Here is a 14,031-nt window from a genome sequence, read left to right as displayed (position 1 = left end):
AGAACAACAGATTAAAGTTGTTACTCATCCTTGGTCTTAGTTTCCTGTTGAAGTCCCTCTGACCACACACATTTGCGGGATTCAGTATGAATAAACTTATGTTTGAAAGTCTGGATCCAATTTTTGTGACAGTTTAAGAGGTATTTGGTAAATTCATGCAACCTTTTTCGCTGAACTACTTTTTAAAAATCATAAACTGCATATTATGAGAACTTGTATATACTGTGATGCAGTACTGTGTGTTATTTGTCATTCTCTCTGTAGTGTCACAATGTCTGATTTTGAGGATCATGGGTGAGTCCAGCCTGTTTCTCACTTCCAACCTTTTCTACAAACATAATACACCATATTCTATTTCATATCACTTCTGATGAAATCTTAAATTCTTTCTTATTTAGAGGCCATCAAGAAGGTAAGTTCGTTGACTTTTAAATAAACGTAGCTGTTTCATCTCATCTCTTGTCAATCGCATTTATGACTCTCTCATTCCTCCCTTAGAAGAAGATGAAGAGCAGGGAGAGGGAGGTGTGTTGATTTTGACTTAACATCATTTCTATCAGATACACACAATACAGCTTTATGTGAATGTGAATGATTTTACCTGTGAGTCAGTATCCCCACAAGTGAACCTTTGAAATGTAAATATTGATTTACATACTGTAGCATGCAAAGCACACACGCATGAATTTGTTTGTAAAATGAAGAGTGAACTCACAGCTTCTTAAACCTGGTACTGTAATGTAATGTAATTAACTGCACTTTGCTAGTAGGGCAGCACACAAGTCATGGACATTAACATAACTGTCTGTTAAGACTCAACTTTATTCTGATTCTCTCTTGACAAATGTTATATGGTTATTGATTTATTTTCTCTTTGCCCTTCTGGCTGTCATGTTAAAGAAGAAAGGCCCAAATACAAGTAAGTTCGTACATGCCAATCAATTAAAACTTAATCAATCACAAAAATGTACAGTATATTTTGATGTGCTTTTGTGTTATTTTACAGGCCAATGGTCACACAGCTGGCCCCAAAAATCCCTGAGGGGGAGAGGGTTGACTTTGATGTATGTTCCCTTAAATTTGTTGCTGATGGAAAATGATTCAGGCATCAGAAACATCATTCTTGAAACCTGACGTGTGTATGCGCTGATTCCTGTTAGGACATCCACAGGAAAAGGATGGAGAAAGATCTTCTGGAGCTGCAGACGCTGATTGATGTCCACTTTGAGCAGAGGAAGAAAGAAGAACAGGAGCTGATTGGACTCAAAGACAGGATTGTAATGCCTTTCCCCATCTGTTTGTGTGGATAAAGTTTACACTGTCAGTTATAGTAAGTGATTCATGAGCAAAGAGGATGTGTTTTTTCTGTTTTAGGAGAGCCGCCGGGCAGAAAGAGCTGAGCAGCAGCGTGTGAGGGCTGAAAAAGAGCGGGATAGACAGACAAGGATTGCGGTGATTAAATGAATAGCTTAAAATGATTAAATGATTAACTTAAATGATTAACTTTGTATGTTGTTGAGTCTAATAACCGCATCACCCCTGTCCTCTAGAACCTCCACTTGCTGCCCATCCCTCACCGCATCCAATATAAACTGCTCCTCCTCACCTTCAAATCCCTCCACATACCCGCCCCCGTCTTTCCTCACTGACCTGCTCCACCCATACAGTATAGTTTTATTGTTTTAATTTGTCTTTTATTCTGTAAAGCGTCTTTGCATATTGTTAAAAACGCTCTATAAAATAAATGTAGTGTTATTATTACTTTTATTTTGACCCTCCACCAAATCAAAGAGCAATTTAAAAGTAAAGATGACTTTACAGGAGGAGAGACAGAGGAAAGAGGACGAAGAGGCGAAAAAGAGGGCAGATGATGAGGCCAAGAAGAAGAAAGTGCTCTCCAACATGGGGGCTCACTTTGGAGGGTTCCTGGCCAAGGTCAGCATATCATTTATAGGCAGGTTTATAAATGTGACACTGAAAACTGCAAGTATGTTGATCACTCCACATGATGGTTAGAGTATGTGTGTCTAATCCTCTTAGATACTGAGATGTGTTTGATTGGTGCAGGTGGAGCAGAGGCGAGGCAAAAGGCAAACTGCAAGGGAGATCAAGAAGAAGACTCTGGCAGAGAGACGAAAGCCACTGGCCATTGAGAACCTGAAAGAAGATGGCTTGAGGTCAGATTAAGGGTTTGATTCTTTTGTTTGTTATCCTTACAAAGTTGAAGGGAAGCTGTAAATAATTAAAATGTATTAGTGTTTAAACCAATGTTATGTTATAGGAATGCTAGCTTTGTAACCCTGGTTACTGGCTAGTGTTCTTTGGAAATATTGGAGCCAATACAGAAAATCTAGGCCCTGTGTTGTGTTTTTAGAAAGAGAGCCAATGAGATGTGGGAGTGGATCTACCAGCTGGAGTCCGAGAAATTCGACCTGACTGAGAAGATGAAAAGACAGAAGTATGAGGTGAGACATTTAGCTGAAAATATATAAAATCAGCATCCGGCTCATTTGTGATGTCAGGTTTGAATTTGTGTTTTTTTTTAACTTTTTTTCCAGATCAATGTCCTCCTGAACAGAATCCAACACGCTCAGAAATTGTGAGTCAGTCTGCTTGTCTCAATCCACCATAACACCCCCACCCCCACATCCCCTGACCCAAAAAAGAAACCACAGCACAGCAAAGAGGCCGAACTGCTTTGCCTCAACAATGCAAATATATCACAGATGGATGGCAGCCACACATACACAGGAAATGACAAACTCGCAGCTCTTAAACAGGTGCTCTACTTTACGGCCGTGGAGAGCAAACGCTCTGTTTAACGCTGCAATGTTCATAAAAATCTCAAAAATCTTTTCTTGTCTTGGTGCAGCAAAAAGGTCCATGGTAAGGGGAAGGTTGGAGGACGCTGGAAGTGAACTGACACACTCAAGGGCCATAAAGAAAGAAGAAAAGTGTTCACTGGTTTCTGGACAATATTACAGTGTTCATTACTTTAGCAAAATGAGATATAATAGATTTTTGTGTGGCATTTACTGAAATGTATCCACTTTGGAATGATTAAAATACACATAGAAATTCAAATGGAAAATGAAATTTTATTAACATTCCTGAAAATTGAAGCATTGAAAAAGATCACAGCTACTAAAACAAATATTTATCTATGGAAAGAAAAAGCATTAAGAATGAAAAAGTATCATCTGGTAAACTTCCTTATGAAGGAAAAAAAAAGGTTTGTGCTTTGAAGTCTTGTGTCACTTTGAAGATCATTCTGTTGCATCATATGAAGATACAAGTGCAGACCGTGGGAAGGAAATGAGTAAGCAGCTCTTCCGCATTTACATCTTCTTCTGTGGTATGAAAATAGCATGAATGTGATCGCTCTTCACCACAGACCACGGTTCAAATTCAGCCTCCAGAGCGATGCTGACCACTTTCTCAGCAAAGCCTGCCTGTTGCTCTTTATTAAGGTCCAAAAAGTACCTGAGATATGCAATGACACATAAATACAACATGTGAGAACAGATGTAAATGTTCTTAAGTGATAAAATTAGTGTCAATCTGTGAGGTCAAATATGTGATATGAGGCAAATAAGAAACATAAAATACACCGATGTAAATATTCTACACTCTGCAGTCACTGTATTCATGGTGACTGTACTGTCACCATGGTAACAAGCCCTGTTACTAAAAAAATCCTCACTTGGCCAGCTCCACGACAAGCACAGCGTCTGGTGCTGCAGTCTGTCTCATCGCTGGCCCCAAATGGTGCATGCAGCTTCACAGCGATGATTGAGAGGGAAACAGAAACACAGAAATGAAACGTGGTCAGCAGTTATACCAGTAGTCTGCATCCGAGACGTCTCGAACGGCATGTCGAAACGTCACATTATATTTGTTGTAATTTGTACAAAGAAAAAAAAAGAGCTAAAACCTGGCTGAGAAGTAGATGGTGTTGAAAAAGTGGGAGTATTTCTGTTTTTCTGGCAGCTTTTGAACTGAATCCATGGGCAGGAAGGTCACGGAGATCTGATTTAGATGCATCAGGTCTGAAAAGGATTTCAGACAATTAAGTGCTGAAATGATGAAGATTCAAAACATAGTTATTTCATTTGCCTAACATCTAACCAGGTTTCACAAGGATGGGTAGTGATGTAAAGCACCATGCACTGAAAGACTTAAAGACCTAGTTCCCATTTATATGTCTGAACTGCTAAACTGCTGCTGTCATCGAGTGAGTATTATGTTCTAACCTGTGCTGTAATGCCAACCATCTAAAGCCCTGTGCCTATTACTATTAATAGGTAGCCATTAATTTACCATTAATGGTGACAGATTTTTGGTCAGGCTTTGTGGATGGCTCTTCTGCCTCTGACCGAGTAGTAGTGGGGCAGCCCCGTCTACTGGACAAGGACTGGAACAAAGCCTGCACATTTGCAAAGGAGATATCCTGAGCTGTCTGTGGATGTGAAGAAGACATCGATATGTTGGTCAGTTTAAGTACATCTTACCACAGCTGAAAAAAATGATGATTTAAATGGACAGGAAGAGGTGGCATGAACCTTCATCACTGCTTTACCTTCATGTGTTGCCCATTCTGTGTCTTCAGCAGACTCTTGTCATCAGATTCAATGCCGAAAGAGAGGTAAGGACTGGACACTATATCTCCCCAGTAGCCCATCACTGCCACTTTCTCCCTTTTCTGTTCACACACACACACAAACACATACACCTTCATGATATGACCGTATTGATGCATTGTTTATCATCACAGAAAACAAGCAGGCCCTTACCAGACTAAACACTCTTGAACAGAGCAAACTTGGATTGGTTATTTGGTAGACACCTTCCCTCATTTCGAACGCCAAGCCCCGTTCCCTCCATCGGAAATACTGTTGTTTGTTAATGACACCGCACTGCAGATCAAGAATCAGTAACGTTAGAGTGTTCATGTAACATTTAACACTTTCTCAAATTCTACAAATTTGGGCAGCAAATTGAATCCATGATCAAAGGAAAGTACAAAACATGTCCGAATACCCCTTTCTCATGCAACTTCATAGTCAGGTCCCAGTCAAAGCAGCCCCTCTTGGAGTCATAGCGGGTCCCAAGGTGCTGTCGGACTCGATAATCCCAGGCTTTGGACATTAAGATAGGAGCAGGTGAAGACTGAGGCTTCATCCACAACTTAAAAATCCTGGCCAGCTCATCTCGCTCCTTGAACTGTAGAAATAATCAAAGAGTATGAAATTAGTCAACTTTAACCTAATTTGTGTTGCATTTAGGCAGCAACACAATACAAAAACACAGAGGGATCTGCTTGTTAAACAGATGTTAGTACCTTGAGAAGACTTGTATTCAGACAGGGGTGTGTGGCTGTCTCCAGCGTGTCAGTGACAGATAGAATGAGCTGTGATGCTGCATGTCTCAGCGTCTCCTCTGTCTGACTGCGGATCTCACCGTTCCCAAACACCTCCAAGAAAACTTCTGTCTTCTCTGAGAATAAAAGAAACATGCCAATACATTTAGCTTTATTCATACTTTTACTAAACATTTATCAATTTAACAAGATCCTACCCACCATTAAGCCCCATGCTTTCCTGGGGCATCAGCGCCAGGTAGAGGAGCAGCAGCTGTCTTGCTACCACCTCCATGCTGCTTTCAATCACCCACACCTACAGAGAGAGCAGCAGAGAGAAGATCAGAGTATACCAATCTGCTGTCAGGGATCACATCACAGTTTAACATTACAGAGGCTCACATGAAGGCTGTCTTTGTCCGGCAAACCCGCAATAGTCTTCAAAATGTGTCGTGGATCTCCACTGCCGACCAGTAAAACATTGACCTCCCCTTCAGGTCTCTCAGGGCCTGGAGACAGAAACAGACAGAAAATACAGTTTCTACAACACACTATACTTCTACTGTTGGGTATCACACTTTTTTTGGATACTGATTAATATGTGTCTGTAGCACAAATTATCAGAAGTTGGCATCAAATCCCTGGTCACATTTGTAGTCATTCATGAACACTGAAACGTGTAGTGCAGATTGTTTCAGTGTTAATGAATGATTTGTCTGGTTTTGAGTACATGGATAAATTCAGTACAGTTCATGTTGTTTTCTGCTTCATAAAATCAGTACCAATACCCATCCATCCATATTCCAACCCCCTTATCCTAGTACCAATACCTCACTATAAAATATTAATATACCAGTAAAAGTCCAGCATTCAAAATGTAATGTACAATACAAAAGTATTATCACGTAATGAACTATAGGTGTTGAAAGTAAAAGTACTCATTATGCAAAATTGTAACTTGCTATTGGTGTTTAATATTTATATTTTATAAACTGCTTATATGTTTTGTATGTACAACTTGATCTGAAAAGTAATGTCAAATTAATGAAGTGGACTAAAAATGTCCCCAGTACAGTAGAAACATAAAGAAGAGTAAAGTGGAAATATTCACAAGTACTCTAAGTGTTGAGTAAATGTGTTTAAACATGACTAACACCTCATTTCTACACAAACCCTCAGCTGCTCTGCTGCACGTGTGCACTGCATCCTCGTGCTCAGCGGCTCTCACCTGAGCTCAGCAGGTCACGCGCAGGACTGAACCCCCAAAAGCTGATGCAGCCCGCACCCTCACAGGCCCGATCACCACTCATCCTGTTATGTCAGCTAAAAGAAAGACGTACATCTGGGTGATGAACTTGATGTATGCATGAAGACTGAGGCAGTAGAGGTAACACTGTGTCATATAACAGCTAGTTTAACTTAGCAGTGCAGTCGTTGTTAAAGTGAGAAGAACTGATGTTAGCTTAATGAAGTATACTGTTATTAGTTAGCAGTTATTTCTGTCCACAACTGCCTTACCTAAACACACTTTGTTGATAAAAAAAAAAAACTGTTATAAGCGGCGCCTAATGTAAACGAAGCAGAAAATATGAGAAAACCTACCTTAATGACAACTGAGTGTCGTCCGAATTAAAGTTTGGGTTCTGTTGCTAGGCAACAGTTTGTAAATGGGGAGGACGAACGCCATTTGCAGGGCTTGATACTATTGGGTAATACAAGTAGACTGACATACCGTGTAACCAATCAGAGAGCTAGAATAAGCAGATAGGCTGTGACGGACAGTAAGTGAGGAGCCACAGTTGGTTGACAGCACTTTTTATTCTACTTATGCTACCTCGTTGTTATAAAATTAATTATCCGCTGACAAATAGGCTGTAAAGGCCAGCAGTTTGTTTGACAAGTAGGAGACAGAAAATTGTTGTTGGTACTCCAGATGACATTTTGAAATGGTGCAACAGTACAGGATAGAAATAGTTAATCAAATATTTACAATGCAGTAATTTACATATTCCAGCAGTGTACACACACTGACGTTTTGTGGATGGGATAAAGAAAGGAATAGAAGGGAGAACAAGTGCATATTTCCAAAAGCTGTATAAAAGCAGCAAATCTGTTGAAAAAACCTGATAAACATTTCTGGCTCATTTGGTGCCACCCTCCCTTATTTGGGGCTCTTTTAAGACCGCCCCTGGTTATGGTACTAGTATCAAATCACAGTACAGGATTCATTAGGACACAAGTGTAATCGATGCTAGCCAACTGGTAAAAATACATTGAAGCAGATAGACTGATGACTGTTTTGTGTGTGTACCATGTAACTTAAGATAGCAGTTAGCTTAAGCCATATCATCATAATCATAATAAAAATAGATCTACTTTATGAATCTTTTCCTGAAACATAAGAGGAACCCTCCTGCTGTGACAGTACCTAAGGACCCTCCAGAAGAATCTACTATCCCTCCATGTACACACCGGAGACCCGTAAAGAGGATGCAGTTTTAAAATGAAGCTTGAAGTAGTCAATTGTCCTCACTGCAATCACTTTATTCCAAAAATGTACGATTACATATTATAAGGAAACATGCCATCTACCAGTGATATTGCTGAATGTGATAGTACAATACTCCTCTCTTTTTATCAATAATTTTCATGTCTCTTATAGTTTTCTAGAGTGATTTTGGAACTTAATCCTTTGAATTTAATTCAAGGTAAGAGAGTGTGAGACACATTGATGTGAAACTGTCCATTGTGGGTTTATTAGCTTTTGAAAAGATCCAGAGCATTAAGACAAACATTGTGGTGCACCACAGCAATACAAAATAAGCAAAAGGGCCCATTGTACAATTTTGCTAGGTCCATGCATGAGCATACACAAAGGATGCACATTAAAATGTTTCATTAAACAAGTACAGTCGTATTGGTTTACAAGTGTAACATATAAGTCTTTATTGGGGAATCAGAGGTTTTAATAACAACCAAATATCAAAAAACATATCAGTAAATCACACCTGCAGACATCAAACATGTTAAAGTATCTCAATGGAAACAAAATGTATGAAAAGCAGAACATACAAATTGAAAAGACATCAGGGTTAACACTTAGAAACATAAACAGTATGTTTTCTGAGCGGACACAGGTGTGACTCTAGCGAGGTTTTGCTTTGACTGCGGCATCAACTTCTTCCTCTGGCAGGAGAGTGTGCCACTGAGCTACTGGACGTCTGGGATTGGCCAGCATATCTGACCAGTGGCGCAGGCCTACACCTGTAGCTCCATAACCCATGAAGGTCTTTCCAATGGGGTCATTGCTCCCGAGTTTATCATAGTCAAACACTGTAATGACCACCTGCACTTTCTGAAACAAAAAAAACAAGGATGGGTTCTCAGTCTTTCCTGATATCAACACTATCTCAAATTGATACTTTTGTGCTGACACTGCTTACCTGTATCTGCTCAAAGGGGACTTCAAAGCTAAAACTTTCATTAAAGTAGGGATTAAGTGTGTTTTTCTTGACCGTCGTCTTCTTCTTCTTAATGCGCTTTCCATTTTGCTGCAGAACAATCTTCACATATGGATCTTATGGAAGAAGAACAGATGATACAGTGGTTGTGTTTTGTGCGAGACTGACATTTGTTGAAGTGACACATTTTGAAAAGGAACTAAGCAAACATTTAAAAGAATACAAACAAAAAGCAAGATTACCTGATAATCCACCAACATCCATTTTCTTCAGATTCTTCGCCTCCATGATGTTCACTGTAAGTTTCCCAGCGGTGGGCACATACCGCAAAGAAATGCAAATATCGCCCAGTTTTTCTTGCTGAAAGGAAGATATGTGAAAAATCAATGCATTACCATCATGTCCTGTCATGAAACTGAAGACTGATTTTACAAATCTGATGGTTATCATGATTTCTTAGTTTTTCTGGAAGCAATAACCTACACTAAAAAATATTTGTTATAATTTGGTTAAATGAAAACGTCATACCTCTTCCTTCTCACCACTCTCCAGATCCCTCCACTGCTGCATTGGCTGGCCCAAATCAACACTGTTCATGGGAATCTTTATCTCACCGATCATATCATGCTTGGAGAAACGATCGAAGTCAAAAACTTGCAGCACCAAGGTCTTTCCACCCAACTCTGCGTACGGAATCTAGAAAGAAGAAGTTATCACGAAGTGATGACAGTGGAAACTTTTAAAATAATTAATGCTCAATGCTGCTGTGTGCAATAAGTGGATGTGGACAGCTTTTACAAATCCAGACAATAACAGAAAACACAGTGACGAGAGTGGGGAGGGATACCTTGACAGACGCCATTCAAGGAATAAAAGACTAATGACGAGGGGAAGTAGACACATAGGCCAAACGTCTGCCCCATGAACTCAGAGGGATAAAAAGTGATACTTCATCAACAACCTGGAACACCAACACTAGCTGTGACGGAGACATAAAAGACAAGAGAAAGAACAAACAAACAAAACAAAGACGACATCAAGTCGACGAAAGCACACCGTCAGGCATGGGGTACCTTGAAAATGAAAGTCTCGTTGAAAACGGGGCACAAATTCTTGCGTTGGACCTTGGTTTCATACTTTTTCTTTTTGTCTGGCAACAAAAACACTTTGACATAGGGGTCTGAGGTGCCCCCCATGTCCATAGCAGCGAGATCCTGAGCCTGAAGGATACCCACTATGAGCTTCAGACAGAAGAGAACAAGTGTCAGAATGAGCTGTCATGATGTATTTTTTCAATAGTACTTTGTTGAATACCTATAATATAATATTTAATATAAATGCCATTTATGAGACTGATAAAGTTTGTTTTTTCCACATAGGACCCACCTGGCAATCTGTGAAGTTGTAGTCCAAGGAGAACTCCAGCTTACCCACATTTTCCTGTTCTTTCTCTTGTGCCTCCCCTTCCTTCTTCACCTCCCCCTCCTATGAGATACATCAGCACAATAGATTCAATCTGAAGCTCTAGATCTGGTAAGACTGTATCACCTTTATCATAACCACATCATTTTGTACCTTTTCTCCGGCTGCTCCTTCACCTTCCTTTGCCTTTCTGCGGCGACCTGTCTTTCCCTCCCTCACTTTCTTTGGCTTTTTCTTTTTCCCAAAGCATTTCTTGAAAAGACAGAAGATGCAGCAAGCCACCAAAACCAGGACCACCACAACAATGGCTGCTACGGCCCACATGGGAACTGCAAAATCAAACAAAGAGAAATGAGCATGTAGAATGTAAGTATGACTATTATGGCAAAAAGGAAGAGATGTCTGATCCTCTGTTGTCCTTTATATTTATAACAGGACCCCTAAGCAACAACAAAACCCCCAACAAAACAATCAAAGAACAAATCTGATCTTGAAGTAAACATCTTGACTTCTAAACCCTATACCTTCTCTATCTCAAAGGTTTTGTAAAAACATGTTGCTCTGACATAGCAGTATGTTAAAGAAGATTTAAATCTTTTACGTCTTGAGATTGCACCAATGAAAAATCCACTTTGATACGTCAGTTTGCTTCTATAATCTGAAGCAGTTCAGTCACCATCTGTGAGCATGGACAATTTTCCCCAAGCTTAAAAATAGAACCACGGGTTAATCCATGATATTATTGAAATATCTCCTAACAATGGGCTGTGGACTGACTGTGAACTGTAAAGGTTCATTTAAGCATTCCCACCTTAACCTTAAATTCTTTTTTTAAGTGTTTGTTTATCAAGGGACGGTTTGCTGAGCATGTGTGCTGTCAGCAACACCCTTCTCCACAATCAGATAATAACACACTCCCAGCTGGGAGTGGCACTGTGCAGTTGATTATTAAGAGCCTTACTCGAGGCGCCTCAGCAGCACTTTAAAAAAGCTGAGAACAATTGTCAAGCTCTTTAGCCGCATGAATTTTCCTAGACACAAATTGCTGGTATAATGACAGAGAAAACAGCTCATATTTCTATAAAAGCCTCATTCTTTATGATAATGTCAAAAACACTTGTCAGTGGTTTAGTGTCTTGAACTTTTAGGAAAGACTTTATGTTCTTTAAAAACAATAGGCTAAACTGGTCAATATGCAATAATACAATATGCAATAATATTTATATATAATAATGTAAATTCTGTATTTAGCTGGATTTCCCCTTCCAAATAATAACCAAGAGCACACACTTTATTTGAGTAAATAGAGTATTAGAGTAGAGAGTTAGAGTATTTATTAGAGTAAATTAAGTCATGAATTTCCCCTGACATATTCTTGTGAACTCTATTGGAGTCTTACTTGGCAGGTGACTGAGTTCATTCATGAACTTGTGTTTCATGTGGTTGTAGTCATGGCTAGGGTGGTGTTCTGTATGGGAGTGCTCGTGGTGTTCTGTATGGGAGTGCTCGTGATGAGCCGGCTCTGTTGCTTCCTCTGGCTCTGGCTCGGACGGCTCTGCAGCCCTGCGGGCCCGGACCCCAGCACTGACCAACTTCATGTTAGCTGTCAAAAACAAAATAAGGCAGAATCAGTGTGGTTAGTCACGTTGTGCTGGCTTGTTATGTTGTGTCTGTCATGTTGGCTTCTACAGCGAGAGATGACACAACGTCATATGTACGTTGTGTAATCCCTGTGTCCATGCGTTGCTGTACAGTACAAGAGCATCTCTAAACCCAAAGCTCAACATGGCTGACCCTAATCCCTCTGTTACTCTCATTCTCTCTGTCATCTCCTCCGCCCCATAACCCACCCTTTCACTTTGTCCCATCCCCACTTTTCTCTCTGCTTTTCCTCTTGTCACCATCGCTGCACGTAACTGGATTAAACTCTGGCTCTACAATATTAATCCAAAACCCCCCAGCCTCAAAGCTCAAATAAATAGGGGTTGGCCGCCCCTCAGGTTTCCTCACCCATGGCCTCTGATTTCATTTCAAAGCCCAGAGGAATATGGCAAACATAAAGGGAGTCTAGTATACAGTGGTTTGTTTTAGTATTTACCACATGCTATTTAAAATTACCAAAAAATGAAATTTTAAGAATAAAATAACTAACTGTATTTTTCGTTAGAGACACAGAACTATTTTTCAAAGCATTTAATATTGGCTAGTGGTTCTCTTTCTAGTTTCAGCTGCTTTACATACATGTATAGGAAGATGCTCAATGAAATTACAACTTCATTTGATTATCAGTTGGCATCTATCCACATATTTTCTTTTTAGCTTCGTATTAGGACTAAATGATTTTCTACAGATTTATAGGAAACTGTGAAACACTTCACATCACTGGTGCCAGTCAACAAGTAATTTATGTTAAAAAAACAAATGGGATTTTGTTTGAACATTTTAAGGAAACTGAAGAAAGTCTAGCTTCTTCCACTGGTTATAACATTTTTGCATTGTAGTACTTTCTCACATTATCACCACAGAAATGTTTTATGCAATATTCATCTTACCTGTTAATACGTTCCTTTAATTTCCTCTATATTGACTTTTCGGAGCAACTTTAAGCTCAAAGTGTATTTCCAGCTGCTTCCCCTTTGGCCTGTTGGATCCCTCACATGCCCATTGTTCCTTCAGTATGCGGCTGGCTCTGACTGGCAGGGTCCCTGCAACCCTTTCCATCAAGGCTACAGCTCTGGCAAATCACTAGAGCAGTGTTGTGATTTAATCCCCCCTACCCCTCCTCCCGATATCAGAATGCTGCAACACATCTGTTACTTAAGTGTGATTGAAAATGCATAGAAAGCAACAGCCTCCTTTTCTTATATTACTACTTGTCAACAATTTCACACTTGTTGATGGATTTATGGCTTTTTCTTGGCTGGAAAGAACAGTTGCCATCCATTAGTTTCATGGGAAATGGCAGTTGTGGGTTGTGTTTATCCATTAGACTGAGGAGATTGTAGTGCATCCGGCCTTAATAATCCCCTCAGCATAGCTGCCCTCGCAGTCAATCGTCAATCTACCAACAACTTTCACTGAGAGTGGATATTCCATCGCTTGGCTTATCATTTTACTGTACAAAACACATACCCATATTTAGAGCACAGTGAGCAGTAATCCCCAGGCATGCTGCCACGTGTTTACACTGCTACATCTGGAGATCTCAGTGGCTCCAATCCAACATGTGGCAGCTTCCCCTAATAGTTAATACAAAAAAACTACAAAGGAAAACAAAACAGAACACCTCCCCTCCCCTTTTACAGAAACAAAAATGGAGTATTGTCAGCGCTATCGCATTTTTTGCAGGAAGGGCTGAAACTTATTATTTTCATTATTGAATCATCAAGGAAAAAGAGAACACCTGCACACTGCCATCACTTGCTCAGTTATGAAGAAGGTCAAAGACTGAAATGTTGCATTTATTAAAAAGTATCTTTATTGAGCAAGTGACGACCATGTGCAGGTGTTTTCTTTTTAACACTTTAACACCTTCACTAGACTAACGCACCTGTCAACAAGATTCCTCAGGTGTGCAAGAGATTTTTTCTGATTACTGAATGATCTGCCATTAATTCTCATTTCTCTTGATTATTTTGTCTATGAAATGTCAGAAATTACAAAAAAAAGGCAGTTATAATTTCTACAGTGACATCCACAAATGTTTTGTCAGAACAACAATGTAAAAATATTCCATTACTTATCATGTATGCTTTAAAAAAACAACTTTACATTTGAGAAGCTGAAACC

At 39.7% G+C, this 14,031-nt stretch overlaps 3 protein-coding genes across 4 annotated transcripts; 1 reads left to right on the top strand and 2 right to left on the bottom strand.

The window, feature by feature from the left end:
- Positions 1 to 271: 271 nt before the first annotated feature.
- LOC134002990 (troponin T, slow skeletal muscle-like) lies at positions 272 to 2,918 on the top strand. Of its 2 annotated transcripts, XM_062442067.1 has the most exons (12): positions 272 to 294; positions 399 to 412; positions 499 to 525; positions 901 to 919; positions 1,007 to 1,064; positions 1,161 to 1,277; positions 1,375 to 1,452; positions 1,822 to 1,935; positions 2,068 to 2,177; positions 2,375 to 2,465; positions 2,559 to 2,599; positions 2,873 to 2,918. In XM_062442067.1, the coding sequence occupies exons 1-12, from the start codon at positions 272 to 274 to the stop codon at positions 2,916 to 2,918; spliced, it is 738 nt and encodes a 245-aa protein (XP_062298051.1). The 2 variants fall into 2 exon arrangements, with proteins under 2 accessions (XP_062298051.1, XP_062298052.1); XM_062442068.1 differs by lacking the exons at positions 272 to 294; positions 399 to 412; positions 499 to 525 and having other exon boundaries at positions 912 to 919; positions 1,007 to 1,082.
- Positions 2,919 to 3,338: 420 nt separating this feature from the next.
- LOC134003867 (dynein axonemal assembly factor 3-like) lies at positions 3,339 to 6,669 on the bottom strand. Its single transcript, XM_062443218.1, has 11 exons — positions 6,588 to 6,669; positions 5,762 to 5,868; positions 5,582 to 5,675; positions 5,342 to 5,496; positions 5,041 to 5,223; positions 4,794 to 4,916; positions 4,580 to 4,702; positions 4,321 to 4,459; positions 3,935 to 4,049; positions 3,704 to 3,778; positions 3,339 to 3,483 (listed from the first exon to the last, which is right to left on the bottom strand). The coding sequence occupies exons 1-11, from the start codon at positions 6,667 to 6,669 to the stop codon at positions 3,339 to 3,341; spliced, it is 1,341 nt and encodes a 446-aa protein (XP_062299202.1).
- Positions 6,670 to 8,504: 1,835 nt separating this feature from the next.
- On the bottom strand, positions 8,505 to 11,840 carry syt5b (synaptotagmin Vb). Its single transcript, XM_062442066.1, has 8 exons — positions 11,642 to 11,840; positions 10,396 to 10,571; positions 10,207 to 10,305; positions 9,894 to 10,061; positions 9,349 to 9,516; positions 9,063 to 9,180; positions 8,803 to 8,936; positions 8,505 to 8,714 (listed from the first exon to the last, which is right to left on the bottom strand). The coding sequence occupies exons 1-8, from the start codon at positions 11,838 to 11,840 to the stop codon at positions 8,505 to 8,507; spliced, it is 1,272 nt and encodes a 423-aa protein (XP_062298050.1).
- Between the last annotated feature and the right edge of the window lie 2,191 nt (positions 11,841 to 14,031).

This window comes from Scomber scombrus, chromosome 21, assembly GCF_963691925.1.
Source record: "Scomber scombrus chromosome 21, fScoSco1.1, whole genome shotgun sequence".
In the NCBI taxonomy this organism is placed as follows: domain Eukaryota; kingdom Metazoa; phylum Chordata; class Actinopteri; order Scombriformes; family Scombridae; genus Scomber; species Scomber scombrus.
This window is presented reverse-complemented; position numbering and strand designations above follow the sequence as displayed.